Source organism: Pteropus alecto, unplaced genomic scaffold, assembly GCF_000325575.1.
Source record: "Pteropus alecto unplaced genomic scaffold, ASM32557v1 scaffold8, whole genome shotgun sequence".
Taxonomy (NCBI): Eukaryota; Metazoa; Chordata; class Mammalia; order Chiroptera; family Pteropodidae; genus Pteropus; species Pteropus alecto.
Window position 1 is genome coordinate 23,724,957 of NW_006494609.1, and position 12,410 is coordinate 23,737,366.

The 12,410-nt window shown below is 49.8% G+C and overlaps 1 protein-coding gene, 1 non-coding gene and 1 pseudogene across 9 annotated transcripts in view; 2 read left to right on the forward strand and 1 right to left on the reverse strand.

The window, feature by feature from the left end:
- Window positions 1–2,261: 2,261 nt before the first annotated feature.
- On the reverse strand, window positions 2,262–2,380 carry LOC112473754 (annotated as a pseudogene).
- Window positions 2,381–3,877: 1,497 nt separating this feature from the next.
- The window catches only part of APOPT1 (apoptogenic 1, mitochondrial), a 25,976-nt gene continuing 17,443 nt past the window's right edge, over window positions 3,878–12,410 (forward strand). For 6 of the 8 annotated variants that reach the window (XM_025042009.1, XM_025042008.1, XM_025042004.1 and 3 more), the window contains exons 1-4: window positions 3,878–4,003; window positions 6,522–6,719; window positions 7,635–7,698; window positions 12,111–12,201. In XM_025042009.1, the coding sequence (XP_024897777.1) occupies window positions 3,893–4,003; window positions 6,522–6,719; window positions 7,635–7,698; window positions 12,111–12,201 (464 nt within the window). In that variant the 5' untranslated portion in view covers window positions 3,878–3,892. Of the gene's footprint in view, window positions 4,004–5,590; window positions 5,648–6,521; window positions 6,720–7,634; window positions 7,699–12,110; window positions 12,202–12,338; window positions 12,402–12,410 lie in introns of those variants that run through there. The other 2 variants (XM_025042011.1, XM_025042005.1) reach the window with 2 other exon arrangements.
- Window positions 11,312–11,430, forward strand: LOC112473891. The gene has a single exon (XR_003044187.1). It is a non-coding gene; the product is annotated as a 5S ribosomal RNA (ribosomal RNA).

Sequence of the window (12,410 nt, forward strand, 5' to 3'; positions counted from 1 at the left end):
GAGTGTGGGGACCCGGCGCGGGGGCGCCCGGACCTCCTGGCGACGGAGCCCTCAACAGTTCCCCTGTCCACCCCCTCGCCCACCTCATCTGGTGCAACTGGGGGCGCAGCCGCCGCCCCAGGCGCTGGTGACAGAACTTTCTCTAATACAGCAGCCGGCCAGCAAGTTCGAGGATACTTATTTCTTATATTTAAAGAGCTCTTGATGTGCGCAGCATGTCCTTGACTTCTTAAGATTATTAGTGCTTTTCTTTAAGCGATGGCAAACTTTGCCTTAGTATTTTGTAGGAGTTCGTCATAGATTTTCTTCGTTGGAAACATAGACGCAGCTATGCGTGTTACCGGCTCAAGAGCCCCAAAGATTAGTGGCTGGCAGCAAAGGATAGCAAGAAGTTTTTATAAATTGCACTTTTTTGGGGAAAGATAGTGTTTGTTCAAGGGAGTCCGGCCTTTATTCCAACTGTCACATGGAAGTATTGACTGATGGTGAGGAACAGCTGAAATAGATGAAATGGTGAAAGCGTGTAAATACTAACACCACACCTGCTGACAGGCTAGTGGGAGAGGCCGGACAGCCTGCCTGCAACGATAACCACGGAAGGGTAAAAAACAGCTAAAGAAGAATTCTGAAATGTGCCTGCCTGTGAATTTTCATTCCCTTGGTTTGTCCTTTTATAAACGTGGCCTTAAAGTTCTGTCTAGTTTACAGTTTAGACAAGGAGTTACCAGGGCAGCTGGTCACCCAGACCCTGGGCCTGTGGCTCAGTTCTCTGTTGCAGCGGTGGCAGCGCTGACCTCTGTTCTAGAAGGTGGAAACCCACCCACAGCTCAGTCTTGAGGCAGAAAGATCCTGAACAGGTAGATACAACGCTCTGGGAGGGCAAACAACTCTAGTCTTACCGGGGGCCTGAGCCTCGGGCGTCTCTTGTGGTCCAGTGTCGAGGAAGCCGACGCTGTGCACTGCTCAACCTGTGAAGGTGACGATTGTGATGATGGGGAAAAAAGGAGCGTCCGGCCGGTGAATCAGACCTTGCCCAGTTTTCTAGCATTAGGGCTTGGGTGGTGGTTTTAGTCCGTGTGCCCCATTATGCTAGACGTCATATGGACATAAAAGAACAGCTCTTACCTCAGGGCAGTTTGCGTTTCCTGCGAGTTTGGTGCCATCTTCGGCGGCTGGTTCCCCAGGTAATTTCCCGCAGCACAGAGATTGTTGGCTTCAGACTTTGATTTTAAATGTTAGGTCTTCTTAAAAGTAGCAGGTTGGAACCTTTTGTTGTCTTCATCTAAATAGATATTTTTTGATCCCCTAAGTCTAGTTCACTCTTTATGTTTTTCATCAATTCCTGGTCCACCTGAATTAAGGAGACCTGCTTTTTAGAACCTGCACAGTTTATTCCCAACTCTGATCTCTGGGCACCAGGTTTTAATAGAAAAACGTTACAGAACTTAGAGTTAGGCACCACTTTCCTTCCAAACCCAACTTAAAAACTCAGCTCTTAAGTGTTCTCTAGTTACTTCCCACCTGCTTGTTCCTCATCTGTGTGGTTTACATCACTGATTTTTAAACTTGTCCACCCACACATTCTGAATCATCTGGAAGACTTTTAAAAATACTGGACCAACCATCAGATTCTGCTGGGATTGGTCTGTGACATGGCCTGGGCACCAGTTTACTTATTTTCTTGGTTTGTCTATTTTTTTTTCCTCCTCCCAGGTTGATTGACGTATAATATCAGAATTTTAAAGGTCAATTTGGTAAGCTCACAGCTTAGAGAACCATTGGTTACATTGTATTCATTAATATTTGCTTGTCCTGAATTTCACTAACATAGTAATAGTTACCATTTATTGAGCACTTGGGTACACTGTGCTTAATACATTTTAATTTATTTAATCCTCAGGATTCTGTGAAATTAGTGTTTTTATTATCCTCGTTTTACAGATGAGGAAATTTAGGCACTGGAAGATTGAATAATTTCTTCAAGATCATAATGCTTGCATATAAGGAATATACATCTTATAGTTCCTGATTCCAGAGGATAATGAATTAAAATTTTTCTTCTAGTGATTTTTGGGTCGAAAAGAACAAAGAAACAGGTCAACAGCATGGAGAGCTAGTGTTTACAAATAACAAGTAATGGAACAACTGATCTCATATTTTGTTTACATTTTTTTTTTTTTTTTTAGGCGAGACAACCCTTAGTTGACCTCACAGATTGCAAGGACCTTGTCAATTTACAATCCTTTATTTTTTATTTTTTACGCCTATAGCACCTGGTTTTCCTAGGTGGTCTCCCATCTAAGTACTAACCGGGCCCGACTCTGCTTAGCTTCCGAGATCAGACGGGATCTGACTTGTTCAGGGTGGCGTGGCCATAGACTGTTTACATTTTTCTTTTAAAGATTGTTTATTTTTTGTTCCTCTCCCATAGTTAGATTTCTTTCTGTCACCACATATTTGACCCCTTTTACCCCATCATGCTTATACTTTTATTTAGGTGAATGATCTTCAACCCCCCCCAAGTGTAGATTCAGAATAAAGATCATAAAGAGGGACTTGAAACTCATGAGGAATGAGAAACTAGTAGTAGGTCTAGTCATAGGACTCAAAGTTAACACGAATAGTTCTAGTATTTAAAAGGCTTTCAGTAAATAGCTGGAGAAAAATTAAAGCTGGGGCGGGAGGAGTTGAAAAACCACGTCATAAAGTTGAGGACTTAGAAGCCAGAGAGATGAGGGGACTGAGCGGTGCTGCACAGCGGGTTCCGGACTGACACCGGAGTCTCCCCGCTCAGACCATTGTTCTCACGGTGCCAAACCCTTTGTCTTCATCTGGTGAGACAGTTACATGACTGCCCCTCATTCTATTCGTGCGGAGAATTACTTTATCTTTATTTTATTTTCTATTATCTGTTACTTGTAAATTTAAAACACAGAGATGGAAGAATATAAAGAATTGCTGTGTATCCAACGCGCTGCCTCCAGTTACCCCCTGTGTATCCAGCATGCCGCCTCCAGTTACCCACTGCTGGCTGTTGACTGCGTTTTTGCGTTTTTGCGCTTGGCCAGTTCCCCTTCTCAGATCTATGACAAATATCAGACATTGTATTTAATTTGTAAATATTTCACTATGTATCTTTGGAAGACATAGACTTTTAAAACAACAGTGTTGTCATACCTAAAAAATTATGGTAATTCCTTACACCTGAAAATATAGTAATTAACCAGTAAATGTCCAATGTTTAAATTTCTTTGATCGTTTTAGAAATGTCATACATGTTTTCTTTTATAATTTGCTTTTATCAGGATTCAGATAAGGTCTACACATTCCGACTGATTTTCTTTTATTTCTCTTTTAATCTGTAGGTTTTGACCCCATCCCTGTCCTTTTTTTAAAGCAGTTTATTCGGGGTGGGAAGGGTGTGTCCTTAGGCATTCCCACTCTGGGTTTTGCCGGTTGCGTTCCCACGGGGTACTTCAGCATATTCCTCCGACCTGTGTGTTCCGTGCAAACTGACAGCGGCGGTCTAGACGGAGCCCTGACCGCAGGCACATTGGACTTTTCTTTTGAGAAGACGATGTCCTTGGTGGTGGTGTCTTCCACGGAGATTGATTAATTTTCTGATGCTTAACTGACTTGGCACTGCTGGTGTAAGCCAGCTTGGTCCCGACGCCCTGGCCCTTCCCTGTGCTGATTGTGGCGTGCTGATTTGTCCCGCACCCGTGGGGGCGTGGGGGCCAGGACTCCAGCCCCCTGGCAGGTGATGGCTTTCGGTCCCGTCCCGGGGGCTAGGGCTATACACCTGGAAGCACCTGCCCGAGCACCGGACCTCGCCTGCCTGTGTCTCTCTGGTCTCCCCAGCAGCTGGCAGTGAAGCTGGGGACAGGTCTCCATGGACCCCTGGTGTCTGGGAGGAGAGCCGGGCCCGGCATGGTGCGGGCCAGGAGCAGCCACCAAAGGGCTGCCTGGCCAGGCAGTTTACAGTGAAAGCTCCACCCCACAGGTGAGGACATGCTGGCCCGGCCCTGGCCCTTGTGTGAGGAGGGATGGGTCAGGCCGCCTGCCTGAGGGACCGTCCGGTTCCGGCCCGTCTTCCCACAGCTGCCTGCCACACCGCAGGCAGGTGTTAGGTGCTCATGCTGGCAGGACCAGGGAGAATGGCAGTTACCCAGCCTCAGAGGGCTCTTCCTGCCACAAATGGACGTCTTCCTCCCCCAGGGCCCCCCCTCCGTCTTAAATAGCAGTCCTGGGGTGGGGGGGACAGGCAGACTGCACGTCATCGGGGCGCACGGGGGAACTACATCTGCCACCAGCGAGGTAAACTCGTTATAGTGCAAGACTGAGGGTGACAGCGGATCCACAAAGTCCACCTGAAAAGGGAGGGGTTCCCGTCAGCGGTAACTAAGAAACGTGGACGCTGAGCGAACACCCCCGGCGCCTCCATGCTTGCCGTGTGGCGTGTGCGCAGCTCCAGAGTCGGGATCGCCGGGCCGGCTCCTTCACGGCTCCTGACCGAGCCCGCAGGGGAGGAGACGCAGTTCTGGAAGGGGGAGCAGGTGAACGTGCGCGGTTAGGGTGCGGCGAGTTCTTTCGCCTCTTGCCGCTGGCAGAGCTGGCATCTCGGCCGGCCGTCCTCCAGCTCTGTAGCCAACCCAGTCTGCTTGGAGGAGGCGGGCAGCCCTGACCTTGGTGACACTGGCAGCCAGCAGCCCTCAGCCCCAGCGGCTCTGCCTCTGCACTCACTGGGTCCCTTTGTGTGAATTGCCTTCTGTTTCTGAGACTCTAAATATCACAGAGGCAAAGGCTGTGGTGGTGAAGTCCAGAAATATTTGCAGAAAAGTAGGGTATTTGGAAAGACTTTGTTAAAAAAAAAAAAAAGGAAATATGGTGATTGGATACTGTTCTTAGAATGATGGGTACAGTTTTAAAGATCTGTGGATCGCAGCCCTGCCGCTACTTTCCCAGAAGGATTCAGAAGTCAGTCTGCTGTGAAATCAGCCTATTTCGACCCTGTTTGTGGGTTGGAGTTTCAGGTCTCAAGCGTCAGACCTGGGTGTCGTCTGCCAGCAGGGCCCTGTCAGCGTTCACACAGGGAGGAGGACCTCAGTCCCTTCTGTGCGACGTGCTCGCCCTTCATTTGGGACTTTCCACTTTGGCCACGCTGCTTGTGGCCCGTCTCTACTTCCCACTGACACTGAGCAAGACACTCTTTAGAGTGTCTTAGAAATGATTAAATGCAAAGATGTTTGAGTCTGCAAGAAGAAGCGAATGTAGAATGAAATAGTCATACCGAACTAGTCAGTAGGGTGCAGTCAGTAGTCAGCGGCGGGGTGTGAGCTCTGTCATCTGCGACCTGCGGCAGCAGTGGCCACGCAGGCGACAGCTGTGTCTTGACTGCTCCCCCGCTCCCGCTCCCTTTCTGCAGCCAGTGGTCAGCCTGGCTCCCCACTTCCCCTGCAGCTCTGACTCGGCCACCCGCGCCCGTGCCGCCCTGGCCTCCCATCACCTGTAAGCCGTACCCCAGCACGTGCCGCGGGGTTCTGAGAGTGTCTGGGGAAAGCTAGAAACTCGTCAGGGACCGGCGGCTTCGTCCAGACACTTGGAAATGCCGACAGCACCTGGTCTCCCTAGATGGTCTCCCGTCCAGGTACTCCCGAGGCCCGACCCTGCAAGTGCATGTTCTGTAATGGACTGGCGACCTTCTTTCCAGGCGGCTGTACCATTTTGCATTCCCATGAGCCATGTGAAAGAGCCCAGTCGTTTTATGTCCTCGACAGCACTCCTATTGTCATAGTTTAGTTTTGCTTTTTTTAGCTACATCAGTAGGCGTGAAGTGGCGTTTTGATTTGCATTTCCCTAATGACTGATGATGCTGAATAGGTTTTTGTTTGCTTATTTGCCATCTGTATATCTTTGCAGAAACTTTCATTTAGATATTTTGCTCCTTTTTAATTTGGATTTTCTGTTTTCTTACTGAGTTTTGAGATGTCTTTATGTGTTCTGGAAACCAGTCCTTCTCCAGATCTGCGTATATTTTCTCCCAGTCTGTAGCTGGTCTTTTCGTTTTCTTAATGGTGTCTCTAGGAGAGCAGACGATTTTAACTTCGGTCAAGTCCAATTCATCTATTTTTTGTTTTATGGATTGTGTTTTTGGTGTTGTTTCGAAGAAATCTTCGCCTAATCTAAGGTTGTATAGTTTTCTACTATAATTTAGAAGTTTTACAATTTTAGACTTTACGTTTATATCCGCTTCATTTTGAGTTAATTTTTGTATATGGTGCAAAGTACAGGGTGAGATTCTTGTTTCTCGTTACGGCATTGAATTATTCCAGCACGGGTTGGCTACATTCCGTATAGTGTCAGTGTTAACAGTACGTATTATAGCTCTTTTAATTTGGACATTCCTGGGCACGATCTTAAAAAGAGTTTGCTGACGAGGGACGTTCACACATCTGGACTGTTCACCTTCTAACACCGGAGATTCGTTGAGCCATGTGCTAACCTCACGCATTTCGTTGAAGCTCTCAGGGTTCTGCCCGCCACGGAAATCTCGCCACGACTGGATAGGACCCCCAGATAAACATTCAAACCTTCGACCCGTCCACTTTTACATCCCTGAAGATGAATCACCATCAGAGCGAAAGCTGAGAGAATTAAGACAGGAAACACAAGAGTGGAACCAACAGTTCTGGGCAAACCAGAACGTGACGTTTCTTAAGGTAAGTCTGGGTCTCAGGTCCGAATGGGAAGCAATCCAGGTGGCCACTTGGGGTGCGACGTCCTTAGTATTTGCTTTGCCTTTCAGTCCAGCAGATTCTCCAATGTGTTGTTCAGTGTCTTTTCCTTATACCACTGGCGACGTGCCGTAGGAACTTTTATCTGTGTAATTAGCGGGTGGCAAACTGGTTTGGTTATGTATATACATCATTTCAGCACAGTTCCAAGAGCTCATGGACGGTGTTAAACTGTTGGTGGTGTCTCGGTCCTCGCTTCTCTCTCTCTCTCTCTCTCTCTCTCTTTCTCTCTCTCTCTCTTTCTTTCACATGCACACACACACACATATATATGTATGTATGCATATAATTTTAAAATGGATATGTAATTGTACATAAGAAATATCGATCATTCATTGAATCACAAATCGTGAGACTTTCAAGGAAGAGGAGCATCAGAGCCAGCACTGGAACTCCATGTTCTACGTGTGTAGGGTGTGTGTGTGTGTGTGTTCAGGGTTTCTGTCATCTGTCGTCATTCTTCCCGAGAATTCAGAATTCTTAGCATTCTCGTAAATAAATTATGTGAGAAAGAAGTGTAAATATTCTAATCCAGAAGAAAAACATTTAAGTTTTATTTGTTTATTCATTTGGGCAGACTCAGTCAAATGGAGTGTTTTTATTTTATTCTACGGATTTTATAAACAAACAGTGCCTCCCAAAGTTTATTCAACATCTTATTTCAAATCCTACTTCAAGCATGAAACTTGTAGCCGAATTCAGGTGGTTTAAACAGGCTTTGAGAGGCCGCCTCTCACGGCCTCCACTCCAGACCTCTCCAGACCACTACGAGCTGTGTCCTGGCTGGGGGGACGGGGGGCGGGGGGCCCACAGAGCTGTCTCACAGTTGTCTTCTTTCAGGAAAAAGAAGAATTTATTCACTCAAGACTAAAAGCCAAAGGCCTGGGACTAAGAGCTGAATCAGGTTAGTTCGTTTGTTCTTTTCCTGCTAACATCGTTTTTGTTTGAGTAACTGCACAAGGAGATAAAGAGAGGGGTGTTGAGTGGAGGAGAGAAAGTTCAGGGGGCCGCTCCCTGTCCTGTTGGGGGCAGGTGCCCGAGGGCGCACTCAGTGGGACACACGCCTGTCTCCCTCCCTCCCCCTTTTCTCTCTTTGGGTGATATCAGCCCTCTGGTCATTCTAGGTCATTCTGACTCATGACCTCCCTCTGACCTTTGGACTCAGGTCCTGAGGTCCTGTGGCTTCTGCCACCCGTCACCCGCACCAGCTCCCCTTGCCGTGTTCCTGATCTCGGTTCCTGGTCCTGCAGCTCACATGAGCCGGAAACCAGGGAGTCCCCCTCAGAGCCTCCCGAATCACGCGTCTCCGGCAGGCTCCCCCCCGAGACCGTCTGCTCGTCTGCACCGCTCCCTCTGCCCTTTTAACATGGCTTCCGTTCAGCTCGTGTTCATTCTCTGCCTGTCGCAGTAACTTCCTCATTGGTTCCTTGGCCTCCAGTCTTGAAGTCAGGGGCGGGCAAGACTGTTCTGTACAGGGCTACATAGTAGGTCGTCGGTCCTTGTGGGCCACAAGGTGTTTAACCCGTTCAGCTCTGCTTCGTGGTGTGAAAGCAGCCCTGGAAAACACATGAACGAATGGGCAGACGTGTCCCAGTGAAGCAGTATTTACGGGCGTGCGGGCTGTGGCTTGTCTGCTCCCGCCCTAAATCCATTCTTTGCAGTGAAGCCAGACTGTCCTTCCCCAAATTCAAATCTGACACTTGCCGCTTAGCTTAAGTTTTGGATCCCTCACGTCTGCAGAATGACAGCTGTGCCCGTCCCCTGCCCCCTCCTCCACATCCTGTCCCCCGTACCATGCACTAGATGTGCCACGAGTGGCAGACTGCACCCAGCTCCCTCTGCCCACCATGCCACCCTTTCCCTTCGGACAGAAAGGCTAGTGCTCACAATAACCGTCAGCCATTTTCTCCTGGTGCTGACGAAGGCCTGAGTCACATTCCAGACTGTTCGTTAGACAGATGTCTGCTGTCAAAACATTGTTCTAATGGAAAATCCAAAACCATTGGCCCCAAAGTCAAGTGTGTCGCTGGGCCAAAGCACTCAGCCTCGCCTGGCTTCCTTTGTTGTAAGTGGGGAGGGGACGTGGAGTGACCCCCGCTGGGCGAGCATGGAGAAACAGCTCACAGTTCCAGGTCCTGACTGTGCCTAGTTCTGTGCTCAGCCCTTTGCCCATGTCATCACATGGTGACCACCGAAGCAGGCACCGTTACTTTATAGTTCTCAGGTGAGGGCAAGTCCCACAGGAGTGAGTGGCAGGGCCTGGGCTCTGGCCTGGAGAACTGGGTCCGAGGGCTTGCCGGCCACAGTGGCTTGCAGCTCACCCCGCGATGTCCGAGCTTTGTGGGCCGCAGACGCTGCACCCCGGTCAAGCATGCGCCAGCCCCCTCGTCTGCCGTCAGGGTCCGGCGGGGCTGGGTGGGCGCCTGTGGGGAGACAGACAGGTGGGAGGGACTGTTTTCAGTATTCCTGTTTATATATGTCACAGTTTATATAGATGTTGATGGCTTTACTCAGTACCAAAAGGCTGGCCTGAGATTTAAAAATTAATTTGGTAACAAAACAGGAAAAACTGTATTGTGGGAAGGACACACGAAGGGAGGCGTCTGCTCTGCCAGCTGTTTAGACACGTACCAGGCTGCAGTGACAGACGTGGGGAAGGGCTCGAACGGGTTCGTCACCTCAGTGGGCAGGAACGCTCACATGATGGGGGAGTGTGCGGCCCCGCAGAACTGGGAACGGGGGTTTCGTTTAATGAGTGACGCTGGAGAAACTAATGACTTTTGGCCCCAAAGGATACATTTAGATTCATGCCCCCAATACTACAAATTTATTCCAATGGATCAAAAAGGTAATTATTAAAAGTCAATCGTTTATGGGTTAAAATGTTAAATACGCAGCTCCTGGCCACAGAGTCGCTCCGAGCTTGATGGGTAACGGAGAGACGGCCGTGAAGACTGACCTTGACCTCGGCCGTGTGTGTTCACACGGGCTTCCTTTGACCCTTCGGTAGAGGAGAGCTTGCTGAGGGGACACAGTGGCTTCGACCTGCACTCAGAGGGCACCGGGGGAGCTAGGACACGCTCTCTCCCTGTTTCAGGTCCTGTCTGCGTTCAGCATTCCCCGTGTGAACAGACATTGTCCCGCCCAAGGCCGAAGAAGCGGCCAGCCCGAGGCTCTCCCGAGGCACTCGGGTGGTGGGGTGATGTCCCAGGATAGCAGAGGCCCAGCGTGAGGGCTGTGTTGAATGAGCATGGCTGCTGCCATGGAAACGGGCTGGAGGCGGCGGAAGGGCTGCACCCAGCAGACAAAGGGGAACAAGCTCATGTGAACAGAGATTGGGGGCGTTTGCGACAGAGATGAAGGGGCAGCCTGGACCTTATGAAAAGCCTGAGAAATATGTAAAAGTAGCAAAACACCTGTAGGCACACAGGATGATGCCAAGAAGAAAAATCGCTCCACCTCTGAATTGTACCGTGCGCGTTAAAGCAGAACCGGGCCTCATCTTCTGCTTACTGAACGCACAGGGCTGTTTGTTGACCGGCCTCGGTGCCGGTGCACTGCTCATGGATGCTGGTGGCAGCAGGAAACGCCCCACCGTTTTCCCAGGACCTAGCTCCCTGTAGTACCCACATGCCGAGAACAGGGAAGTCATGACACACACCACTGAGAATTCATCCTAGAGGAAAACACGCCAGACACAGGAAAACCTGTGTGTTCCTGGTAGTGTTTTCACTGCAGAAGAATGGGGACTCTCTAACTGCCCAGGAACGGCGGCCAGATGAGGCCGTGGTGGCCCTGCACCGGGTGGCCACGGGAAGGTTCTGCAGCAATGCAGAGAAATTAATGACTTAATGTCAGATACAGACAGCAGAATGCCGTGACTTCAGCTCTGCCCGTCCCCAAATTAAGTCTCGTTTGCAGAGCAGGCAATGCTGTGGGAGGATTCTTGCCTCCGGTTTCTGTTATCGCTGACGTGTTCATGTGGTGGAGGAAAAAGCAGCCATCGAGATGGGTTTACTGTAAGTCAGCTGGTGCTTAGGAACCGCCCGCCCGGTTTTCAGCGAGTATCCTGTCACTCACTCTGAGTCGGCTTCACAGCGCAGGCAGTAGGACAAGTGCAGAATCTAAACCAGACAGCTTCCGTGGTGCTTCTGGGGGTGTGTTGGGGCAAGACACGAAACCAGAGCCAGGGCTGGAGGTGGCACCAGCCTGTCTTCACAGCTCTGGGGCTTCTGCTGTCCTGCCAGCAGCGGCAGTGGGTGAGCGCGTCTGTGCCGCCCACCACCGCCTGGCTGGAGCTCAGAGCGACCCAGAGCAGCGGCCCACGCTTCAGAGATAAGAGGTCACTGCCCCGGCCAAGTGCAGCCGCTAAGCCTCGCTCTCAGGAGGGCGCCCCATCCCCCCAGTCCCTCGCGCTGTGGCGAGTGGCTGAAGAGGTGCCAGGGAGCCGACTGGCCGGAAGCCCCGGCACCACTGCTCAAAAGGTGCTGATGCTCTCGAGGCCTGAAGCCGCGACAGTCTACAGCCATGCCACCCTGGATGCGCCCAATCTCGTCTGATCTTGGAGGCTAAGCAGGGTCGGGCCTGGTTAGTACTTAGATGGGAGACCATCTAGGAAGACCGGGTGCTATAGACGTAAAAAATAAAAGTTAAAAAAAAAAAAAGCTCTGTGCCCGGCCCCTACCCTGCCTGCCTCTCACTCTCCGCTCGGCCTCGGCTGTGCCCAGACACGGTTTTCTGCCCTTTCTCTGCCCCCTTCATGGCCCAGCTTAAATGTCCCCTTCCCTGGGGCCTTTGGCTTCCTCCCAACCCGGCAGCTACTCGTTCCCTTTCTTGCCCCCCTTACCCTCCATTCGTTCACTTACCAAACATCGGCCAGGCGCCAGGCCCGGCGCCGGGACGAGAGGTGGGTGGCGGGTGAGGCAGCCGTGGCCCCCTCCGAGGAGCCGACATTCTCATGTGGGACGGAAGGGCGACCAGAAAACAGTATTAAGTTCAAAACCAAGAGCAGGGGACATCTCATTTATTTCGGTCTTTCATTGCTTTCGACCAAGTGTGGTAGTTGTTCAGTGTACCGTCTTCCACTTGCTCTCAAATTGATTCCTAAGTCTCTCATTCTTTTTGACGCTATCGTAAATGGAATTCTTTTTTGAGTTTCATTTTCATAGTGTTTATTTCTGGTGTATAGAAATACAGTTGCTGTTCGTGTATTGATCTTGTATCCTGCAACCTTGCTAAACTCGTTTCTTTAGATCAATAGTTGTTTGTGAGTTCCTTTCCTTAAATATTAATGTTTAAGTTGAAATTTATTTTCAGGTCAAAAAGCAACATTGAATGCAGAAGAAATGGCTGACTTTTACAAGGAATTTTTAAGTAAAAATTTTCAGAAGCACATGGATTATAACAGGTAGGAATTTTCTTTTTTCCTAAAAATTTGAACATCACAGCCGTGTGGCATAGGATCATCTTACCTGAGTTCAGTGACGTTCATGCTTGCCTTGATGGGAGAGTGGCTGTAAACTCTGTATTTGTATTTTAAACGAGATGGGCAGTGTGAAGTCATTGCATGGCAGTGCCACAGCAGTCACACCCAGGACGCCTGGACAGTGGGTTCAG